General features: G+C 43.6%; 1 protein-coding gene across 1 annotated transcript; it reads right to left on the bottom strand.

Moving 5' to 3' along the window:
- Window positions 1–1814: 1814 nt before the first annotated feature.
- On the bottom strand, window positions 1815–11070 carry AGRP (agouti related neuropeptide). Its single transcript, XM_034425631.2, has 4 exons — window positions 10965–11070; window positions 10522–10697; window positions 5787–5854; window positions 1815–2101 (listed from the first exon to the last, which is right to left on the bottom strand). Exons 2-4 carry the CDS (start codon window positions 10679–10681, stop codon window positions 1910–1912), a joined length of 420 nt encoding a protein of 139 aa, XP_034281522.1. The 5' UTR covers window positions 10682–10697; window positions 10965–11070; the 3' UTR covers window positions 1815–1909.
- Window positions 11071–24547: the final 13477 nt, after the last annotated feature.

Below are 24547 nucleotides of genomic sequence, written 5' to 3'. Positions count from 1 at the left end.
TGTGTCATTTTTTGCTTCTTGCCTTCCTACATTAAAAGAATTCCACTTCCTGGCAGCTGGCTTCTGCATCCATTTCTTCTCAACATCTGTGGTGTGTCCCAGTTGGGAACGAACCAGGGAAATTTCTTCCAGCAGGTGTTTTGAGGGGACAAAGGCAGCACCTTCCTTAGGTTCTTGGAGGAGATACATTGGGCACCTTTTGCTATCACTAGATGTTACAAGACAGACAAATATCCTGCTGATCTTTCATAGAATGTGTTCTAAAACATTTTTTGCAGCACCAGACTCTACTCCTTTTTCCTGTTTGATCTTTCCTCCCAAATCCCATATTTCTACAACCTGAAAGATAACGAAAGACAAAAGAGATTCTGGAGAATCCTGGGCTGGCAGATACAGTTCATTTAGTGACTGTTCGAAGTTACGATGACACTGCAAAAAGTAACATGACCATTTTTCACACTTATGACTGTTGCAGCATCCCCAAGATCATGTGATTTACATTCAGATGCTTGACAACTGGTTCAGATGATGGTTGCAATGTCTTGGGATCACTTTGTTGTGGCCCCGCCCTCTGAGCCTGTCCCATCGGAGGAAGAAAGCTTCGAGCATGAGGAAGAGGAGTCAGCCAGGCCTCCCTCTCCAGGCCCCTCCCCTCTGGCACTGTCTCAGGTGCCAGCCAAGGGAGAGGAGATTAGCAGAGAGACAGGTGGCTCGGATGAGAGCGACGGAGAAACATCATTCCTGGACGCACGCCTCCGAAGGCGTGATAAACGATTGCAGCAGCTCAGGAGGCGTGCTAGGGATTAGAACTGAGTCACTGGACCACACCCCAGAGACTATATAATAGAGGGTGGTGGCCAGTGATCCCTGTGACGAACAAAACTAACCTTGGATAGTCACTAAAGCCTCGTTCGGAACTACTGGGAGGAATATTTATTGTTGTTGGACGTTTGGAAGCTGAGTATTTATCTTTCTGTTTTCTGTGGAAATAAAAGCACTTGGCAGACGGTGTGTATATCGCTGCCAAGTTGGAGATAAAGAGCTGGGTGTGTTCCAAGTGCTTCCTTAACCCTCGGCTGGCTGTGTTTGTGTGTGTGTGTGGACGGGGACAGATCACACTTTTTGTGACCTGGCAAGCAAAGTCAATGGGAAAGCCAGAGTCACTTAACAATGCTGTTACTGATTTAACAACTGCAGTGATTCACTTAATAAATGTGGCAACAAATGCCATAAAATGGGGCACAAATTTCTCATTTAGCAACATAAATTTTGCCTCAATTGTCGTAAGTCAAGGACTACCTATAGTATACCTAGGACAAGTTCTCCAGAGACACTCTTTTGAGTAATGTTTATATTTGTTTTTTATTCTCTTTGTACTATTCGCCATTCTCATGGGTGTTACCATATTTTTCACATGTATGAGATCTGTTTTTGAGTCACCTCTCTATGTTTTTTAGTTCTGGTTTGGAGAATAGGGAATAGTGCTCCCATTAGAAGAGACCAGAGATAGTTTGGCTCCTGCCTCCTGAGTTGAGGCAAAAGGATATTTTTGTAAATAAAAGATTCTGAACACCATATTCTGGAAAAGAGAAATCCATGGAAAGTAGGGATAGGTTTGAGCAATAAGGTAAAAGTCAGATTATGGCAATGGTGGAAATAAGATGAGAAGTTGGGGACCCTGTTAACACTCCTGTTTCGGTTGAGGTTGGGTGAAAGCTTAGAGATCCTAAACGGTTGAAGCTAAAGCTAAAGTGCTTTTGGCTTTCTGGTTTTACTTAACATAATTAATGAAAAAAAAGGTCACATTTCATGAGTTCTTTTTCATAGGTGATTTATTGGAATGTAAAAGGAATATATATGGACCTCACATCTATTCAAGATCAGTAAATGGCAGCCTGCATAATGCAAGCTAGTTCCTGCTACAGGGGAAAGTGCTGCTGAATTTCTTGCAGAAGCAGTTAGCGTTGAAAAAGCGGCAGTAACAAGTGGCACACGGGTCACAGCATGGCAGTTTGTGCCCAAGGCAGGATTCCTGGACACGGACACATCTCCGCGGGGAACGCCCTTCCCGCTCCTGGGCCTCAAGTGCTGCTGACATCATCTGCAAGGACACCACAAAGAGGCTCACAGTGGGGCAACATTTAACACAGGTCTGAGGAGTTCTAAAATGAAAGTACCTGGAAAATACATTAAAAATGCAAAGTTGCTTTTTGCTAAGGAGAGAAAACCATGCTTGTATGTATGGCAGTTTAATATGTACGTTTTAAAACGAGTGAAGGCATTAACTAGAAAAATAGTTGGGGGCTTTTTTGAATTAGGGTTTATTATTGAATCGCCAAGTCTTGTTTATAGATTATGAATGGGTCTCTAAGAGGGGCGCATGGCCTGGTTAGCCACCAGTGGGCAAACCTGAGTTTCCTATAGCTGCCACCAGTAATGCAGCTTCCCAGGAGGAGAATTGATCAGCCCATATTTTTACCAACTTATTAATGTTTTGAATAAGACACAGCCATGAAAAACACAGCTAAAAGTAAGCCTTAAACTCATCTACTAATATTTTAAAGAAAATATACTGCAGCAACCGAACAGGATCCAGAACTGTTTCTACTGCAGAAACGGTGTCAGAGACACTAATCTTAAATGCCAGCAGTGGCAGAAACAGCTGAGTCTAAAACTGCTCTGAAAGCCTAAGTTATGGTCCGTATCTTAGTCATTTAGGTGCCAGGAGATTAGTTGGGTTAGAAGGGTTAGAACACCATGAGCAGGCATCCTTGCCTGCTCATTCTTCGCTCCACTCTTCACATATAGGCAGAAAAACTCTTAACTGGTATGCAAAGCTTGAATAAAAATACACCAATGTAGTTTATTTTTATGTTTATACACATGGAGGGAAGCATGCAGTGAGCTAACCCAAGGTTCTGTCTGGGGGCCAGTGCTCTTCAACATCTTCATAAATGATCTAGAAAAGGGGATAGGAGGAGGATAGATTCAAGATTCAGAAGGATCTTGCCAGACTTGAGCATAGGGCATTGGTGAAATCTGGCTGGATCTTTCCAGCTCGCGCGAACCAGTAGCGCCGGTGGTGGGAGGCTGCGCCCACCCACCAACACGTCATCAAGTCATCACTCTTTTACCCTCTGCACATGCGCAGGAGAGGTACGTGCACACTCCTGTTCCCGAACCAGTAGCGAAGATAAGTGGATTTCACCGCTGGCATAGGGCCTAGCTGATAAGATATAATAGCTCAACCAATTCTACGAAGCATCTGAAGGCAGGACAAGAAACAATGGAGAAATTTCCTGACAGAATAATAAATTAGTTGCCTTCAGAAGTTGTGGTTGCTGCATCACTGGAGGTTTTGAAGAAGAAGGTTTTGTCTGAAATGTATAGAGTCTCCTGCTTGAGCAGGACATTGAATTGAAGACCTCCAAGCTCGCTTCCAACTACCGTATGTTATTCTGTTAAAATGTAATTCAGTAGAGAGAAAAGGTCCTGCACTTAGGTAAGAAAAAACAAATGCACTGGGACAGTATAACCATGGCTGAACAATAGCAACTCTGAGAGGGACCTAGGAGTCCTAATGGACCACCAATTAAATATGAGCCAACAATGTGTGCAACTGCCAAACAGGCCAATACAGTCCTAGGCTGCATCAACAGAGGGATAGTATAGAGCTAAAACCAGAGACATTTTTATTGGGAATATTACCAGAGAAGTATAGTAAAGAAGATACATATTTGATTATTCATATAATAATTGCGGCTAGAATAGTATTTGCAAAAAATTGGAAAGCTGATAAAATCCCATCAGAAGGTAAGATAATAAAGAGAATTTTAGAATGTGCAGAAATGAACAGATTAACATTGAGAATAAAAGATAAAGAGGAATCGATGTATTTCAAGACATGGGGAAAATTTTATGATTGGTTAGAAAAGACATGAATAAAGGTATAGAGATAAAATGGATAGGGAAAAGATAAATAAGAGAAAAAAGAATAAAAAGAATAGAAACCCAGGTGACGCTAGGTAAATGAAAAAGGGGGAGGGGGGAGGGAAAAAGTGTTAACTATAAAAAGTGTACATGAATGATGAAATAGTTGTAGTTATTAAACAAATAAATTGAAATGAAGATGTATATGAATAGAAAATCGGCTGCTCGGATACCATTCTAGATTGAATTGAAAGTGGAAGCAACAAGGGAGTGGAAAAAGAGAGAGGGGCAGAGAAAGGGGAAAAGGGGAGAAGAGAGGAAAGGAGAGAGAGGGATAGAAAAGAGGGAAAAGGAGAGGAAGAAAGGGGAGGGGAAAGAAGAGCAGGAGACAGGAAAGGAAGAAGAGGAGTGGGGGAAGGGAAGGGGAAGTAGGAAAGGGAAAGAGGAGGAATGAAGAAAGTAGAAAGGGTCAGAAGAAGGAAGAGAAGGGAAGAAGAAGAGGGAGAGTTGTAAATAAAAGAGGAAATGGTAAAAAGACAGCCCCAAAAAATTAATAATTAATAATAGTTAAAAGACGAGATGAATGATTAATGATGGATAAGAGACTGTACATTTAAATATGTTTATGAGAAATAAAAATAAAAAAAATTCAAAAAAAAAAGAGAGATAGTATCAAGATCACAAGAAGTGATAGTATTGTTTATTACTGTAGCAGCGAAGCCACACTTGGAATACTGCATCCTATTCTCATCACCATGATACAAAAAAGATGCTGAGACCCTAGAAAAAGTGCAGAGAAGAGCAACTAGGATGATAAAAGGCTGCAGGTTAAATTGTATGAGGACTGGTTGAGGGAACTAGGTAGGTCTAGTCTAATGAATAGAAGAAATAGGGGTGAAATGATAGCCATCTCTGGTACATGAGGGACCACAGAGAGGTGGGGTTGACTTATTCTCCAAAGCACCCCAGGGCAGGACAAGAAACAATAGGTGGAAGCTTGTTAAAGAGAAATCCAACCTGGAACTAAGGAAAAACTTCCTGACAGTGAATGTAACCAACGAAACAATTTGCATCCCAGAGCTGTGGGTGCGCCAAAAGATTGGACAACCATTTTGAGGATTCAGTTGCTTAAAACACTGTTGCTGTGCGCTCCCACATGCCTTAAAGCACAGGGAAGAAGGAGAACTGGTGTGGACAAGTTCAACTGTGATGACTTGAGGATGGGATTTCACTTGGAAGCTGTCAAGATACTTTCTTACAGCCTATTTCCAGATGTTTGACACAATTGTTAAGGAGCTTCCATATGTAAAGTTGCATAAGGGTTCTTCCAGGTGGACAGTCAGCAAACTAATCTGGTTATCAAGAAGTTTCTTCTGCTGTAAGACAATGGGGACCCTCCAAACATGGCATACTCTGGTCTAAACTGTGAGGATTGCTTTGTGTAAAAATTGATATTCCAACTTTACAGAAAGGCATTCTGTAAAGTTGATCACTTTGCTAACTGATGGATTAGCAAAACATCTGCAAGAAATCCAGTTTAGAAAGATAAGTGGCCAGATTACACCATCAGTCCATGGACCCAGCTGGGCCAAGGCACCCCAGAGTGTAAGGAAAGCTCTTTCTCAGCTACACCTGAGAAAATGGGGCCTTCTGCAGGCAAATCATGGGTTATGGAATAGCAAAAATTTCTATAGGTTAAAAGCTTTCAGGGCTGGAAAGGAAGGAGCCTCCTCTTGCATCTATAGAGGAGTCTGCAGAGTTCCTATCCATCAAAGCAGAAAACAATCAGCAGTTATTTTTTGGAGATTTGCTTTTTGCAGGAGCAGAAAAAATGAGTCAAAAATTATTTAGGTTACCATCATGCTGGCTTCTGGCGCAAGATCATCTTGGACCCTTGGTGTTTCCAGAGCCACTTGTTTAAAATCTGTGAAAGAAAGTAAGAAAGTGAAATTAGATTCCAAGAGCTGAAGGGGTTTGAGAAACCAAACTGGACTAAGGCCTATTTCAGAAGCCCCATAGTATTGTGGGAAAGGAGAAAGGAATTTATTGTTTTTACAGAAATTATAGAAGAGCATACTAGTCTTTGAAATGAATACACTGTGTACTTACCTAATCTCATAAATGTTGCTCAAACCTAAAGCTGCAAGTAGGAACAAGGGCATGAGAGGTATGTTCAAAACTGGTTTTAGCTAGAATTTGCTGGCATGGTAATTGGATCAGAGACAACCCTCAGAAACCAATAGCTATTAAAGATAAATTGTAAATAAGGGGCAGGGAATAATGTATTCATTTTAGGTGCCTTGGATAGATTGTGACAGCCTGAGGGCTCAGCCAATGAGGAAAAGGTGGGAGGTAAACCTGCAACGGTGAATATAAAGAACATAAACAAAATATATTGATGGCTTGGGGTATGTCCACTGTACCTGCGAGTATGTGATCCACTCTCTTTGCAAAGTAGTAAAATAAAAATTACCATTGTTTTCTTTTATAAGTTTTGGCTTGTACTCATTTCAAAACCTAGACAACGAATCCCACAGTATCAATAAGGCTAACAAATAATTCTCCAACAAACCAATACACTATTAAAACCTCTAGCTTCAAATGCTTAAGAAGTCATCTGCATCCTTCCCATCAGAGGTTGATCTGAAAGCAATTCCAGCAGAGATCCAGGTAGGGGTGGGAAAAGTTCAATGAGAACAACTACCACCCAGGTAATGTAGGCAACTCTGTTCTATCTGTTGAGCTTCATGAGGGTCCATTGGGTATTAAATGTAAGGAAATTGGGAGAGAGATGATAACCCTCTTGGCAAACCTCCAACAGTAGTTCTAAGCAAGAGAAGGCGTTGCTCATGAGGATTAGTTCTTGCTAAATAGAACATAGAATATTAGGGTTGGAAGGGGCCTTGGAGGTTCTTCTAGTTCATCCCCTGCCTGTGTCAAGAGACCCTACACCTGACAAAAGGCTGTCCAGTCTCTTCTTGAAAACCTCCAATGATGGAGTACCCACAACTTCTAATGGGAAGCATTCCACTGATTAACTGTTCTCAGTGATAGAAAACTTTTCCTTAGTTCTAGTTTGGCTCACTCCTTGATAGGTTTCGATCGATTACTGGTACTTCTTGTCATGCCCTCGGGTGCTTTGGAAAATAAGCCGCCCTTCTCTTCTGACTATCAGAGAGTCTCTACTCAGACTATTCTATCAGCCCTAGTGTTAGACTAGACTTTCTCAGTTCCCACAATTACTCATGATATGGTTATATTTCAGACCCCTAATCACCTTTGTTGTTCTTTGCACTCTTTCTAGAGACTCTCCATCTTTTTTTATTGTGGTGACCAGAAGTACACACAGTATTCCAAGCGTGATCTTACCAGTGCAGTATAAAGTGCTACTGTCACTTCACATGATCCTGAAACTATCCCTCTGCTGATGCAGCCTTGGACTGCATTAGCTTTTTTGCATTAGCTGCAGCACACTACTGGCTCATCCTTAAGTGGTGGTCCATTAGGACGCCTAGATCTGCCTCACTTGTGCTCGCATGGAACCAGGTCATGCCTATTCTGTAACTCTGCATTTGTTTTTTTTTCTTGCCTATGACCAGTGGTGAAATCCAATTTTTTTTACTACCTGTTCTTGGTGGGCGTGGCTTGGTGGGCATGGCAATCCAGAGGTGATATTTGCAGGTTCTCCGAACTACTCAAAATTTCCGCTACCAGTTCTCCAGAACCTGTTGGATTTCACCCCTGCCTATGACCTTACTTCTACCACCACTGAACCGCTTCTTTTTGGAGAGAGCTCATTGTTTGAGTCTGACAAGATCCTTCTGAATCTTGAATCTGTCCTCCTCCTATCCCCTTGTCTAGATCATTTATGAAGATGTTGAAGAGCACTGGCCCCCAAACAAGACCCTTGGAATACCTCACTGCATGCTTCCCACCATGTGGATAAACATAAAACTAAACCAGTTTTACATAGCAGTGGAGAATTTTTCTGCGCTGTGAAGAGTGGAGCGAAGAATGAGCAGGCAAGGGATGCCATGGTGCTGTAACCCTATGGTGGAGCCCAACTAATTTCCTGGCACCTAAATGACTAAGATACGGACCATAACTTAGGCTTTCAGAGCAGTTTTAGACTTAGCTGTTTCTGCCACTGCTGGCATTTAAGATTAGTGTCTCTGACACCGTTTCTGCAGTAGAAACAGTTCTGGATCCTGTTCGGTTGCTGCAGTATATTTTCTTTAAAATATTAGTAGATGAATGAGGAATAGAGGAATCAGTATGAGAAGACAGATGTTAGATATATATTTTTTGGGGGGGATGTTTAATAGTTTTTTTTTTAAACAGGTCTGAATGCTGATGATTATTTCTGGTCATGTTTGGTTGCTTTTTCCATGTGACTGAAATTTGACTATTAGAAGATAATAGAGGACAAAGATGATTAAGGGTTCTAGGACTATCCTATCTGTGGTGCTAGATGGAGTTGCAGTGCCCCAGACAGCCCCAGTGTGCAATTTGGGGTTCCTCCTGGACTCATGACTCATAGAGCAGGGGGAACTGTGGTTCGGAGCACCATTGCACAGCTTCATATGCACCACTTGCAACTCGTCCTAGGTTGGCAGGTTCTGCTCACTGTCACTCATGCCCTAATCACCTCCCAATTGGGTGACTGTAATGTGCTCTGCATGGGATGAAGAGTTTCCAGGAACTTCAGCTGGCCACAATGCAGCAGCCTAGAGAGTGACTGGATGTGTGTTCCTCAGTTAGCACAGTACAACTCTGCTCCATCAGCTGCACCGGTTGCCACACTGGGTCAAGGGGCATGCTTTGACCTTTAATGGCATGGGGACCAGTTATTTGAAGGATGCCTCTTCCTGATTACATCTCATCCCATGACATTGAGCAAGTGAGACATCCAGAAGGTCCCATCTCTGGGCAGGCCTTCTTCGCTCTCTTCTCTGAAGTGAGCTCAGCTCCATCCCTCCTTATTTACCAAAATCCCCCAATGCCTGGTTTTGTCATCCAGCCTGGTGGAGGAGCTTAGAGGACTGCTAGAGATGGCTCCATTGCTGATTGAATCTCTTCAATTAGTCGATCTGTTCTTTTTTTTTTAATAAGACTGTCATGACATGTTTATGGTTTTGTTTACTTTTTTGCTAAACATTGCCTAGAGTCACTTCTTGTGAGATGGACAGCCATATAAATTTGATAAATCAATAAACAGGACTTTTCTCCCTTTGCAAATAATTCTTGCTTCCATCAATTCTTATACTGATTTATCTATTTTCATTTATTGGAGATCTCATCAATGTCATGCAATCACCACATTTTTGGTTTTCCTATTGATCCATTCAAACTTCCAAGGAAGTAAGAATTATTTGCAAAGGTGGAAAGACATGAAGAAGTGTAGTGAATCGTGTGGTAAAAGGGACATTTCCATTATCTCTTATCTTATGTCTTTCATTTTTTGGGATGGTTATTTTTATTCCTTCTTTGGAATTTCATGTGCTGCATCATCTTAATGTCTAGGCATGACTGCACTTTGAAGGAGAAGAAGAGGCAGAACTGGGGGGGGAGGGGGCTGGAGTCAAGAGAGGAATCAGTCTGAAGTAGTTAAGTTACCACAAACAATCAAAGTCTACCCCTCCCTTCTTCCTTGAATTCCATTGACCAGATTCTTGCACACAGAGGTGAGCAATAAATCTTCTTAAATGGAACTTAATGTGTGGTTCTAATGCTTTAGCCTGAAACTTTAATATAGTCTTGTCTTTAAATCTCTGTGTCTTTCCACTATTGGAAGGAATGAGGTTGCTTAAATATCTCATTGGTTGTATACTTGGATACTTCTCTCTCATTCACTGGTGGAGCTGGACACAATGTGCAGCAACACCAGAGAAATTGCACCAGTAAGGTTGCCCACAGATAACTGAGGCAACCATTAATGGTTTAGGCAACAAATTGAGGTGACAAATACAAATAACCCCATCAAATTGCCCTGGACTTTGTAAATGATGTTCCTTTCATAGTTTAAGTCTTTACTCATAAACTTATTTTATTTGTTTGTTAGATTTATATCCCATCTTTCCTCCAGGAATCAATACAACAATGATCCAGTAAAGGCTGATCTGAAAAAGAAAGACCCAGCCACAGCTCGTCCAGTGAACTTGCACGGCTCACTGTCAAGTGAGCACACACGCACTGTGCGTGCATGTGTATGCGTGTGTGCAAGGCCTGGAGTCTCTCCAGGCCTATCAAAGATGTGTTTCTCTGCTGATCAACAGGAAGACTCTGCTCTGTTAGCTAGAAGACCAAGGGCAGGTGGGTGCTGTTCATTTGGGACGGAGTAGATGTATTTTACAATCTACTGTAAGCTATTCGATAATCATTCAGTCACACAAACACAACAATTTTTGGCTAACAAAATCAAAATAGCCACCAAGCGAAAACTATCCGGTATGGGAAGGTGTGGGAGTATACAGGAAATTCTCTTCTTTCTAAGAATGAATCCTGTCATTTTTATCAACTTTTTCTATTGACCAACAACCAAACATGGAAACATCTGGAAGCTGCATGGAGAAGACTTCCCACCCCACTTACCTGGGATGTGGACCTCCTTGAGCATCTCAAGGCCTGGGGAACTGGGCCTGCCTGTCTCTTCCAGGACGGGTCCCCTCTCGTCCAGATGGCCATGGCCAGAAGCCAGGAAGGCAAGGGTCACCTGTAGGACTCCCAAGGACAGCAGCAGTTGCCTCAACATGATCCCTGCAAGTCACCTGCAGGCCAAGTGGATGGGGAAGAGTTCAGGGGTTGTGGGAGACCCACCTAGAGCCACTAAGTGACAGTCGAGCAGAAAGCTGAGCTTGCCACCTCATGGTCTCCATCCATCACTGCACAAACACACATTCAAGACCCTTCCCAACGTTGTCCTTCTACCCATCTCCCTCCTCATTACTCTGCCACAGCAGGTGATTTTCAATTACTCAAAAAACAGAAATGGATGCTGTATATTATTTTCACTTTAAAAAGCACATTTCACCAACCTGCATCATGCAACAGTCCAAGATAAGTCTGGCTACCTGCAGCACTGGGAGTGGCAGGCTGTACCTATTCAGACTTTCCAGGAGACCAGACAAGCCTTCGTCTGAGATTCCTGCTCTGTGAGGGGGATTGGATAGGAAATCTTCACAGTGCCTTCCAGTTCTATCATTCTGGAATTCTATGATCAGTATACTTTTTCTGTCATTTCTGACACACTCGGGGCCTTATTGTGAGATACAGGCATGATATTTAATTCCAAGGACAACATATTGTAATAGTATGAAGGCTATTGCTTAACGCATTGTAAGCCGCCCTGAGTCTCTGGAGAAGGGCGGCATATAAATCGAACCAATAAATAAATATTCACTTCCCTGTGCTGTTCAGATGTCTGAGGTGCACATCTCCATTGGAGGGCATACATCACCTGCCCCAAATTAAATGCAGACAATTGGAGGGGGGCATGCTTGTTTTCCTTCAAAAGGGCCCCTGTGTGCGTCATAGCTGGGACTAATGCAGGCTAATTGACCTATTAGAAGAGCAGCTGTGCCTCCCAAAGGATGTGAACAGCAGTGCAGAAAAATATCTATACCTACATCTATATCCCATAAAAGATAATAAAAACTAATTAAATAAGATGTTCCCATGAAAACAGTATCTTCATTGACATTCTGGCCCCAGAGTTATTTTAGCCAGCAAATAACAACACCTTACATTTGAAGCGAGACTGCCTGGGGATTGGTTGCAACTCTCCAGGGTTTTCCACTAAAGGGGGGAGTGAGGGTGGTGGGCTGCAGAGGCGACGGGGGGGGGGAATGTTCTTTCAGGCTTGCAAGACTGATGTCACCTTTGCAAGGTAGTCCTGACAAGAAGCACAGCTAGATTAACCGTTTCTGTTCTATTGTAAAGTTACATTAACAGAATCTTGCAAGTCTGAAAGTTCATCCCTTCCCCGGCATCTTTATAGTCCAAGAAACGGGGGGTGGGGACGACACCCTCGTTCCACACCCACTTTCCAGGCTAAGCTGCCTCTGCTCTGGCTGCAGCTCTTCCCCTGCCCCCCAAGCTCACTCCCACATGCATCAGGCCTACGGGATGGAACCCAAGCATGCTTTGGGTAGCAGATCACAATTCACAGGCTGTCTCGGGAGGGAGACCATTCTTAAGTGCTGTATCTCAAGCCATTTAGGGTTTGAGGGATTGATGAGCGCCATTTCAACTGAATCGATGGGTCAGACAGTTATGGGGATGCCTTAAAACTTAAAGGATTGGTGTGATGTATTCTACTTCATGCTTCCTGTTTGGCTGTTGAAGGATTGCATAACAGGAGCACCACAGGGTTCAAGTGAGAGACATGGGAGCCCTGTAATCCAGCCCCCCCCCAATGGCAAGCCATGGGACCATCTTGCCATTGCTTCATAGTCAGTGGAGTGAAAGGGGAAGAATCTGCATTTTGATGCATCGAACTGGCTCTGAATGATAGAAGCAAAGACTGGAGATGCTGTAGTTCCTCCTTGCCCAGCGCAGGCATCAAGGACTGAGCCTCAGGCCTTGGTTAAACAACCCCAGCGAGCGAGCGAGAGACAGCCACACTCTCAAACAGCTTTTACTGGTCAGTTTGTCAGGCTGTTGTTGTTGCCTGCCAATAATGCAAGTAATAAATTGGCCACTTTGCCAAAAAAAGGGAATGCTTGACCTTGATGAATCCATTCTTCTCCTGCCAAGCAAGTAATTATTTTCTAAATGCTCACAAACTGACCGCTTGTTAAACTGTTCCAGAGTTTAACTCCGTTTGAGTTGAATTGAATTGAATACTTTATTTGACCAAATGTAATTAGACACGCAAGGAATTTGTCCCTGGTACAGAAGCACTCAGTGTACTTGCAAAGCATCAGAGAAAATAATAACAATGTGGGACTTTTGAATCCAAACAAACAGACATCTGGCCCACAACACACCTGACATCACTATTGTGGAAAAGGAAAAAGTCTGGTTCATTGATGTTGCAATACCAGGTGATGCACAAATTAAAAAGATACAACTAGAAAAAATAACAAAATACCATGATCTGCAAATTGAAGTTGAGCAATTGTGGAGGGAGAAACCCATGGGTATTATTATTATTATTATTATTATTATTATTATTATTATTATTATTATTATTATTATTATTATTATTATTATTTATTGAATTTCTATACCGCCCTACTCCCGAAGGACTCAGGGCGGTGCACAGCCATGAGATAAAACACATAGATATACAAAATTTAAAATCGAATAAAATGAATTAAATAAATTTGGCTGAATTAATACCCATAATTTAAGATACCCATATTTTAAAATACATTAAAAATTTAGAATTTACACTTAAAATGGAGAAGATTTAGGCGAGGCCAGCTTGATGAAATAAAAGCGTCTTCAACTCGCGGCGGAAGGTGCGTAGATCCGGAATCCTCCGTATCTCTGGGGGGAGCTCATTCCAGATCGTCGGTGCCCCCACAGAGAAGGCTCTCCCCCTAGGGGCCGACAGCCGACATTTATATACCAATAGTAATAGGAGCCCTTGGAGCAACACCCAAAGGATATGTGGAAATTCTGAACTTCTCAGACCTGAATATCCTGACTTTGCAAAAAATACCCGCCTTACTCGGACCTGCCTATATACTCAGACGTTACCTTAACAGCTCTTAGGCCCTTGGTTTGGACTTGAATTGTTAAGTTTTTACCAGTCCCAAACTGTGAATCAAATTTTATTATTATTATTATTATTATTATTATTATTATTATTATTATTATTATTATTATTATTATTATTATTATTATTATTTAATAATATTAATAATTATTAATAATAATAAATTAATAATAAATACTATTATTATTAATAATACTATTATTATTAATATTATGTGGAAAAAGAAATCGTGTGTTGTCCCGATTATAATTGGAGCCCTTGGAGCAATACCCAAAGGGCTACCCCGCTATTTAGAAATTCTAAATTTGCCGAACTTGAACATTTTGACTCTACAAAAACCACCTTACTCGGAACAGCTTACATCCTCCGACCATATCTTAACAGTTCCTAGGTCCTTGGTTAGGACTCGAACTGCTGAGCTATTAACCAACCTCAAAGGCTGTGAATCTCACTAAAAATTAAATAATAATAATAATAATAATAATAATAATAATAATAATAATAATAATAATAATAATAATAATATCATTAGCACCAGTCAGTGGTATTTGTGACACATTTTTAAATGTTCAGTTGAGTGAATTTCATGTTTAATGAATAAAAGGGATAATAATACCATTATTGAAAAAGGGGAAGTAAAGAATAAAAAGGATAAATAATAATACTACAGCCACACTGTATAGATCAATATACTGGTACACGCTCATTAGACAGACAATTAGGTATTTGGCTAGTCTGAAATGACATAGATATTTTCCCTTTTTTGAAGTCCAGAACATTTGGCTTCCTCTGGTCCTCCGGCTCCATTCCTGCCTCCAGGATTTCTTAAGGATCCTAAAAAGGGGTTTTTAAGCAGAATAAATCTGGTCCTAGAAGTTTAAGCTCCTTCATGGGAATCATTTATTTCCTAACCATTTATTTCTCTTTATTTGCAGTGTCTCTCCTTTTACTTAGGAAGGGAGTTCTTTCGGGTGTTCTCCTTATTTTGGGTGTCAATTCTGCTTGAGTCCATTTGGACCTTTCCCCATCCAGAAGACTAAGCAAAGCAGTTATGGGGCTTTGAAGGACAGGAGGAAGAGCCACCCAGAGTTGTGGGGGCTTCATCACTGGACGACGTTATCAAAACTAGACTGGACAACCGTTTGACCGGGATGAAATAAGATCTCCTGTCTTGAGCAGGGGGCTGGAAGGCCTCCAAAGTCCCTTCCAGCCCCATGATTTTATGTTCTATGAAAAGATGGTTTAGATAAATAAGTAATTTAATTTGATTAAATAAAGGACTGAGGATCAAATTCGGTATTCTAGGAGGTGCAAATTTTATTTATTTATTTATTTATTCATTCAATTATTTTTTATCCTGGTTTTATTACTTGATAGGTAACTCAGGGCAACAAACGTTTTGCTATCACCATATGGCTGGATCACTTGCTCTCTCTTTCAGTGGCAGGAACACGGCCCCTTCTTACCCCTTGCAGGAGATCAGACATATGCACAGTCCCCTCCCATTCTGGGGCAGGGTCTCTAGTGGGGGCTTGCAAACTCAGGTCTACTCAGCTCCAGGATGCCTCTGCCAGGTCTAATAGAAGGGGAGTCGATGGAACCTGGCTTGTTTGCTCCCGATTTCAAGCAATTTAGTAATGATGGGGGAGGACTATGTTATGCTAGTTAATAACCTCTCTGCCTGTCCAAATGCTGCCCTTCCTGCCTCTGAGGATGTCTTGTTCCTATGAGGTGTCCTAGTACTCTCTCTCTCCCTCCCTTCTCCCCCCAATTAACGCAGCCTCCTGTTCTCACCAACTTTGCCCAATAAGCTTGTTTCCATCTAGAACTAAAGGTTGATTTTACTTTCTTTCCAAAGTTGGATTTTGTTCTTGGCTAAGGTCTAATTCAAGGGATGCGGTGGCTCAGTGGCTAAGACGCTGAGCTTGTCGATTGAAAGGTCGGCAGTTTAGCGATTCAAATCCCTAGTGCCGCGTAACAGGGTGAGCTCCTGTTCCTTGTCCCAGCTTCTGCCACCTAGCAGTTCGAAAGCATGTAAAAACGCAAGTAGAAAAATAGGGGCCACCTTTGGTGGGAAGAAAACAGCATTCCGTGCACCTTTGGCGTTGAATCATGCCGGCCACATGATCACGGAGATGTCTTCGGACAGTGCTGGCTCTTCGGCTTTGAAACAGAAATGAGCACTGCCCCCTAGAGTCGGGAACGACTAGCACATATGTGTGAGGGGAACCTTTACTTACCTTTAAGGTCTAATTCAGCTATTCATAGTTAGGCTAGAACTGGGCAAGTCTTTCCATGGCTTTATCTCTGCAAGATTCAGCTGCTTAATTGTCCCTGGGGAATGCAGCCTCCTTCTCTGTCCCAGATTGGGGTTCTCACCAAAGCTGCGGCAGCCTCACCCCCATCAGGCCAGCTCTGGAGGGCACCTATGCCAGGAGAGGCATCCTACAGAGGTTGAGTTTTCTCTCCTGTGGCCTCTCTGGGGTTGAGAGAGCTGGCTCTTCTGCTGCTACGAGAAGGGCTGTGCTTAGTTCCTATCCCTCCCCCTCCCCCATCTTCCCATATTTAAGGATTAAACACTTAAGTTTTGCACAGTTCGAAGGGTTAAGGTTCTTCCTTTCAACCCGGCATCTTCATCTGGGAGAGAAGGACAAGCTCATGCTTCCTTGCCTTTGTTTCAAACCCTGAAACACCAGAGGCTTAGCAGGTGGTGGCAAGGCCAACTTCCATCTTGGGGGTGCAGGTAGGGCTGCCCGAGTGGACAGTTCGGTCAACTTAAGAGAAGTTGGTCCCCATTCCTGCTGCCATGCCATGCCTGACTCAGGGATGATTTCCTAGCTGGCTAGTGACAAGAGCAATAGCACTGTAGAATTTTTTCTTTTTTTCTTTCTTCCGCCCCTCTTCCTTTCCTCCCTTCCCTCTCCCCACACTCAACAGTCAGGACACCTTTTAACAATGACCCAGAAGAGTTGCAAGAGAACCAGAGCAGGGACTGACAATGAGGTAGCAAATCTTGTACGGTATGATACAGGAGAGCTCTCTGATCTATGGGGTCTTTCCAATCTGGCGAGTGCTTTCTGACCCACAGCATTTCAGGTTCCCCCCTTGCAGCTGCCTAAAGATCACTCGAGTTGCTCTTGTTCTATCGTTGAGAGCCCTCCAGATAATTCTTTCCCCCCACCCCCATCCTAAGGTAGGTGATGATGAAGTTGGGGAGCAGGAGTCTGCCTTCATCTCCCCGTCATAATCATCCTTCTGCCCATCCCTGCCTTCCTCTGGAGCTCCTTTCAGACATTCTCCCAAAGGGAGAGAACTGACCCACCGCCAGAAAGTCTAGTCTGTTCCCAGGCTGTGGCTCCCATCCATGGACTAGGACGCAGCCACAGTCCAGACTGCTTACCACGAGAGATGGAAGTTCGCCGTACCTGGAAGTGGTTGCCAGCCTCTCTTGTCAAAAGGTCGAAGCTCTGCAGAGAAGCTGGTTGACCACAGCTTTATATCCATCGCTCGGAATCAGTTGACTGGAGCACATGGTGGCGATCTAATGGGTGGGAGGGATTCTAAACAAACGTAATATTGATGCTCCTCCCGTGGTCTCCTTATCGGCACCTGGAGGAATATCACACGTCTCCTCCTGGGATATCATTGAGGGTCCTACCAAATCCCCAGCCGTTTAGGCCCCCCAAACCTTTTTATTTCATCAAGTCAGGCTGGCCTAATCTCTTCAATTGTGTATTTTAATTTGGATTTTTAATGGGGGATTTTAACTGTCGGGCCAAATTGTTTAATTCATTTTAAAATTGTTTTTATATTTTGTATTTGATGTTTTTTACTTCTGGCTGTTCACCGCCCTGAGTCCTTCGGGAGAAGGGCGGTATATAAATTTAAATATTATTATTATTATATTATTACAAAGAAGTTTCTTCAGCAGAGAGGCCGCCTGAAGAGCACTTTATGTACCGCACGGGGAGAAAGCATGGGATGCCATTAAATGGAAAAAAAATAGCATAAAACTAAACCATCAGAGAGGCTTATTTTCAAATTGTTTGAAAACCAGGATAGTTTATTAGATTTCTGCAAACAGCGATAATATGAAGGATTCCTTGTGTTAAGTCTCAAATGTCTATCTGGTTGTTTAATGGTAATTGTGAGGAAGACACCAATCCTTTGTCCACTTGTCCCTCAAATTAATTGGAGCTTGATCCCTGATCTCTGGTTTTTAGACGTTCATCTCCTTCTGAGCTGCTGACCACCGGGCGACTGGCTGCTCTTTGCTAACTGTAGCAGTCAGATTCCTAGAGACCAACTGAGGGAGAAAACACAGAGCACCGTCACGATTTACCAGTAGAATTTGGAGAAAATGTGTTTTTAAGTCAAGAGATTTAGACAACCAAGCAAATCTATGCTTAAAAAAGAAGAGAAAATGCAAGCCTTTCTTCTGGGGACACCTAGAGAAATGGATGTGAACAGGTAGGAATCAGCAGTCATATCCTGCAATATTTGTGGTATACAGATAGTCCTCGATTTACAACAGTTCATTTAGAGACCATTCAAAGTTACAATGGCACTGAAAAATGTGACTTACAACCATTTTTCAGTTACCACCTTTACAGCATCCCCATGACCATGTGATCAAAATTCAGATGCTTGGCAGCAGATTCATATTTATGACCGTTGCTGTGTCCCAAGGTCATGTGATCATATTTTGCAATCTTCTCACAAGCAAAGTCAATGGGGAAGCCAGATTCACTTAACAACTGGGCTACTAACTTATCAATTGCAGTGATTCACTTAACAACTGTGGCAAGAAAGGTCGTAAAATGGGGCAAAACTCACTTAACAACAGAAATTTTGGGTTCAATTATGGTTGTAAGTCAAGGACCACCTGTATTACTGTTCCCGCTCAAGAAGAACCTGGCATGTATTTGTAGCAAAGGCATCAAGAAGCCATTGTGGGATTAGTGATGATGACAGTCCAGCTGGTGAGGAAGGGGGGAATTTCGCATTTCTGAGAACGTTTTCCTTAAGGCAATCAAATAAAGAAGGAAGCCCAGCGGAAGAGAAAGAAACGTGGAACTTATTTATTTATTTATTGGTTCAATTTATATGCCGCTCTTCTCCGGAGACTCAGGGCGGCTTACAATACGTTAAGCAATAGCCTTCATACTTTTGTATATACCTGCTTAGTAGGGCTTTCGGCCCCCCCCCAAGCGGTGTTCTTTTTATACAAAGTCATCTTATTGCCCCCACAAACCGGGTCCTCATTTTACCTACCTCGAATGGATGGAAGGCTGAGTCAACCTTGAGCCTGGTGAGATTTGAACTTGCAGTAATTGCAGGCAGCTGGCAGCTAAGTGCTACTTAACAGCACTTTAGTCCGCTGCGCCACCAAGGCTCATTCACCAAGGTTCATTCTTATTCTGTGCCAGAATTCAGAAACGAGTCTCCGTCCTTTGCTGCCCATCTTGCTTATTGCAACAAAGGAACCTCACAAAGGCTGTTTTAAGGGGGCTCCACTGGGGAGGCCTGTGGGGCAAACTGAACTCAGACGCCCCCTTCTTGACACGGTGGTTTCTCTCATCCTGACCCACATCTCAGCATATCCGTGAGGCTGCTGGCCATGAGGATGTCTTTGCAGGAGCCTCTCTTTGGCCACATAAGACTATTGCAGGCAGACCTCTCTGCTGGGCCTGGCCCCTTCTGGCTTAGGGGCCTTGGCCTTTGCTCACAGGGATCACCCTGTCCTGGGAACTGTGGTCCTGTGCCTTAAAAAAAGAGGTTCCCAGTGCCTGATCTGGGCCCCAGATTCTGGAAGTGCTACTCTGGTGAAATTTGTCAGGGGGGGGGGAGCTGGAGGGGACCCCGAGGAGACCGCGAAGGCGACCCACACCTGCAAATACAGATCCACCCAGGTGGCCTGGCTGTTGCGCGATGGGGGGAATCTCACTCGCTGCAGGGAAGGCAGCCAAGGGGCATCGACTGCCTTGGGCACAAGGGCCCTGGGGGCTCTGGGTGCGGGATGCGCAGGGAAGCTTTGGCCCCTTGGGGGTGTCTGAGCTGCACCCGGCACCCAGTGGCGGTCAGTAGAACCAACCTAAAGATCCGCCCAGGCTTTCGAGATGATTTCGCTTAGATGAAAAGCCATACAAGGAAGTTCACAAACGAACAAGAATTGGGGGAACTTCGCTTTGGGTTCAGGCGGTGCCTCGCTTTGCTCCCGGGGGCCTCGGGCACCACTTGGGCAGAGGCAGCTTCCCTCTCGGCCTGCCTGAGTGCCGCTTACACGTCGCTGGGCGAGCTCCTTTCTCCCCGGGGCTGTCGGGGGCCGGGAAAGGCCGGCCTGGGCAGCCACGCATCGAAGGGGAGATGTCAACTTTCAGCCCAAGGACGGGCCGAGGGGGGAGCCCATCCGGCCGCCCCAGCCGAGCCCCGCACCGGCTCTTCCTGAGCGGCATCGCGCCAGAAGCCCCGCCGCGCTCGCTCGGAGGCAGCCGGGCTGGAGGGGCGATTCTGGGAAGGGCCTGCTCGCCGCCCCCGCCTCGGCCAATCAAGGCGCTAATGGGCGCTGCGGGGCCTTTCCGGGAAAACGCCGCGCCCGAGAGAGCCCCGAGCCGAAGCGGCCTGCTGGCTGGCGGGGGTGGGGGTGGGGGTGGGGTGGGGGCGGCGCGGAGCGGAGCGGGAAAGGACCCCCAAGGGAGCGGCAGCCCCCCCCGCCCCCCCCGCTGACCGGGGGCCTGGGCTGCGCGGAGCTTCCGGGCCCGGCGGGGAAGGAGCCTCGGCTGCGGTTGGGCCCCATCCACGCGGGGTCTCCGGCTGGCGGGGGCTGGGCAGCGTCCGGAGGATGGACCCCCCCCCCAAAAAGCCCCGAGGCGGCCTGGCTGGCCGGGAGGCCGTGGCACCGCGAGGCAGGCGGAGGCAGCGCGGGAGGCCGGGCGCCCCTTCGCTCCCTGGGACTCCGCAGTGTGGGGAGGGGGCAGCGCGGGCCCTCCGGCTGATAACCCCCCCCCCCATCGGCTCCCGAAGAGCCCCGCCGGGCCCTTCGCCTCGGGAAGCCTAAGAAAGGCGGACCGCTCGGCCGGGGAGTTGAGTCTCCCCGAGGCTGAGAAACGGCGCCTTCAGCCCCTGGTGGGATTGGGGGGTCCGGGGGGGGCGGTTGCCAATGGGAACCGGGGTGGAACGGTGACGGGCGAAGGCCTGCAGCCGGCGCTTGTTTGCTGCCAAAGCTGGAGCCGGTAAACAGGGCCGCTCAGCGGAAGGGAAGCCATTAGCGCCGCGACGGAGAGGAGGCGGCTGCCGCCCACGCGCTGCCGTTGCGCTGAAAGCTTTTTAATCTGCAAGCGAAGCGTCGCACGGATGTTCTGGCCCTGACATTCAATAAAGGGCAACATGAAAACGCGCTTCCAGGAAACCAGAAACTCCCAAACAGCCATTAAAGATGCACGCTCGACATGCGGCTTCCCCCCCCCCCAAAATAAAACTAATGCAGGGATGTGAAACTGACGCCAGAAATAAAACTAATGTTGTTGACCCTGATCAAAAGTTTCCTTCCCATGAGAGAAGGTGCTGCGTCCACCAATTCTCTCCGTTTAGTCATCCCCAACGGTCTGCCTTCCAGGAGCTGCTGCCTCATCTTCCTGCTCCAAGGAGAGACTTCAAGGTTTATCTCTGCTTGGCTGGGGTTACAAGGGCCTTTTACAACCCTTGGAGCATTGTGAATTGGGGGGTGGGGGAATTAAATCCATTTTCTTTAGCTTAACATCTCTGTCCCTAGACTCAGAAAACCCCACCCCTATCCAATGAAGAAGAAAAATAACAGCTCTCAAAAGAAACCAGCATGGCTGCATAAAGAACTTTCTGATAAAAGAAAGACAAAACAAACAAGTATAAAAAGTGGAAAGAGGACATAACTAAGGTAGAATATCAGCAAATAGGCCGAGCCTGCAAAGATGAAGTGAGGAAAGCTAAGGTTCAAAATGAACTAAGTCTTGCAACAAAAGTCAAAAATAACAAAACAAAACAAAACAAAAAGCTGCTTTGAACATGTAAAACACAAGAAAAAAGTCAAGAAAATGATCGGTCCACGATTCGACCGGAAGTGTGGCGGCGAGACAGTCGGGGAATTAGCAGGCTCTGATGAGCTCCACGAAAACCCAGACTGACAAACTGCTGCCAAGGGGTCTTTGGACCAGAACCGTCCTGTAGGGACAGGGAAGAAGGAGAGGCACCTTGGAAGACCAAGAGGAACAGGCAAGTTCCTCGAAGTTCAGAGGAAACTCTCTATGACTCCGCGGCGGGGCAATTGCGGCTGTCACAAAGCTGGGGCAACCAGACTAAGCATTGAGCAGGAGTGGTGAATGGAACAGAGTTTTTTGAAGCCGGGTGAATGACAGCCATCCATGGTTGAAACAATAATAAGGAAATTTTTTTTTTAACTTTAAGACCCCTAGCGATAAAACAGCAGCTAATGAGCACGGGGGGGGGGGGAGATTTTGAAGCGTAATCTTAAAGGGACAAAAACCCAATGAAAACTGACTTTTTAACAAAATTATTTGGAAATAATTTGGAAAATTTTAAATAACTAGAGAAATTGCCCCAAGATTGGTTAAAGGATCGGAAATAAATAAATAGATCCTTTTCCCCCCCCCTTTCTTTTTCGAATTTCAAGAAAAATAAAAGAGAATGGAAAAGAAGCCCTGTAACAGAAGTGTTGTATAAATAAAAGAAAAAAAGGAAAAAAGAAGTGAGAAGCGCTGTTTAAATTCGAACTGGACTATAAAACTGATTTGATATTTTTAAAGCTAAAAAGAAAAAGAGAAGCTAAGTAAGATTGTTAATGTAGATTGAAACAAAATGGATATTTGTTAGACAATCGGAAATTGTGGATTGCAGAGAGACACCTTCAGGAGTAAAAAGGAATATTGCAACTTGGTCTTTGTTTTGGAAAATTGTGAACTTTACAGATAACAGCCATGAGAACTGTTGGGGAGGATTTCTTTGTCTGCAAGCAGCTTGACTTTGGAAAAAAAATGGAACTTTTACAACGGAACTTTTAAAATCGGAATAATATTAACTCAAAAAGAATAAAATGACGCAGAAAATTAGAGAAATATTAAATCGATTTACTCATGGAAAATGGAAATAAGAGGAATAACTACAATGTTACACGGAGGATTAAAATCTGAGGACACAAAAGCTGAGATGGAGCATACACAAGCGGACAAGGAAATGAAGATGGAGAAGCAAGACATAGAGGCTGAAAATAAAGAAGATAAAGACAATGTGTTTAAATATGAAGGAGTAACTGAACATGTGGATAGTAATAATAAAAGGGAGGTTTTTAGAGATTACATTGGGATTAACAATGAAAAAATAAAGAGATGGAAAGAGACAAATAAGGAAGGGAGGATGGAACAGAAAGAATATAAAGAACTTAAATGATTACACTGGGATTTACAGTGAAAAGATAAAAAAGAGAGAAAAAGGGTGGAAAATAACAGGAAATATAGGGCAAAATAGAAGAGTTCAGGACTTTGAAATACAAAATGATAATACTGGGATAAATAGTGGGATAAAGTGGTGAAACAAAAAAAGAGAAAAGAGAGGGGGAACCACAGGAAATATAGGGCAAAACAGGAGAGATCAGTATTTTAAGGCACAAAAGGAAAAAAGGAAAGAAAAGGGTAAAAATAAAAATGACAAGGGAAAAAAGGAAAGAAATGAAAGAGGAATATGATGTATATGACGAAATATGAATTGTAAGAAATAATGCTAAATCATATGGTGAAAATGAATTGAAAAATAATTGGAATAATAATTGAAATGTTTTTAATGGTTTACGGTGGTGTTTGTACAAACGATTAAGTGATGATTTGGAATAATACAGGTGTCAGCGTTCCAAATTGTGATCTCTTTCAGCGCTGACATAAAAGACACAGGAAGACTTGCTTAATGCTGGGATGAACTTTCACCTAGTTCCTGGCTCTTCAGCAGATAGCGTTACCTGGGCAACAGAGGGAGGGGGGAATTCTTGTGAAGAGAAAGTGCATGGGACGAAGAGATGGATCTGGATAGTGGCCAATGAGACATTGGGGTTGAAGAACGGAAAGGGAGGGGTGTGGAAGGAGGTGCCAATCTTGGCTGCAACAGAGTTCAGGAATGTCGTTCTCTATTCTTAAATAAAGAAAAAAGATTCATTAGAGACTTTGCGTTTGAAAATGAAGTTTATTTAAGATAGCAACGAAACCTGACAACGGGGAAAGCTATATGATTAGAGGATAATAGAATATTTTTAAATTCAACTAAGTTTTTTTTTTCTTCTGGCTCATATATAAATGAAAAAGATATATAATCAATTGATTTATATTAAAATGTTGGATTATGTTAGTTAAGGAAATGTATGTTATAGAATAAGTGGGTTTATTATTAATATAAGAATTAAATAACTAACCATATAATTAATTAATTTGATGATGGATATAAAAATTAGATGATAATGGGAAGGGGTTTAATATAGAATAGAAGGGAAAATGGAATTTGGTCAAAATTAGAGATGAAAATAAAGGGTACTATTGGTACAAAATAGATGAAAATAAATGTTATGGCAAAAAAGGAGGTATAGAAATTGTCATTTTAGTTGAAAGGACTAAAAATTGTTTAAATTTGTTAACTGGCCGAATACTCTGTTCAGCAAAAATACATTGTATGTTTGTGTGTGTGTTTGTGTAAAAAAAAAAACTTTACAAAAAAAAAAAGAAAGAAAAGAAAATGATTGGTCCATTTATGGAAGAAAGTGACAAGAAGGTCACAAGCAATAGGGAGAAAGCAGAACTACTTAAGTCATTTTTTGCATCTGTCTTTACAAATAGAAAAAAACAGTCCAATCTATCAAAAACA

Source organism: Pantherophis guttatus, chromosome 11 (assembly GCF_059756535.1).
Source record: "Pantherophis guttatus breed Tessera chromosome 11, ASM5975653v1, whole genome shotgun sequence".
NCBI classification, from domain to species: Eukaryota; Metazoa; Chordata; class Lepidosauria; order Squamata; family Colubridae; genus Pantherophis; species Pantherophis guttatus.
Note: the sequence above shows the minus strand (reverse complement) of the source record. Positions and strands in the feature narration are given on the sequence as shown.

Bases quoted from the DNA above. Each gene is read 5' to 3' on its own strand.
- AGRP (XM_034425631.2), bottom strand. From the start codon at position 10,681: ATGTTGAGGCAACTGCTGCTGTCCTTGGGAGTCCTACAGGTGACCCTT. The intron at 5,855-10,521 runs GTAAGTGGGGTG...TTTCTTTCACAG, and splicing joins CAAGGAGGTCCACATCCCAG to ATTTTAAACAAGTGGCTCTG. The intron at 2,102-5,786 runs GTAACCTAAATA...GTGTCCTTGCAG, and splicing joins CGCCAGAAGCCAGCATGATG to ATGATGTCAGCAGCACTTGA.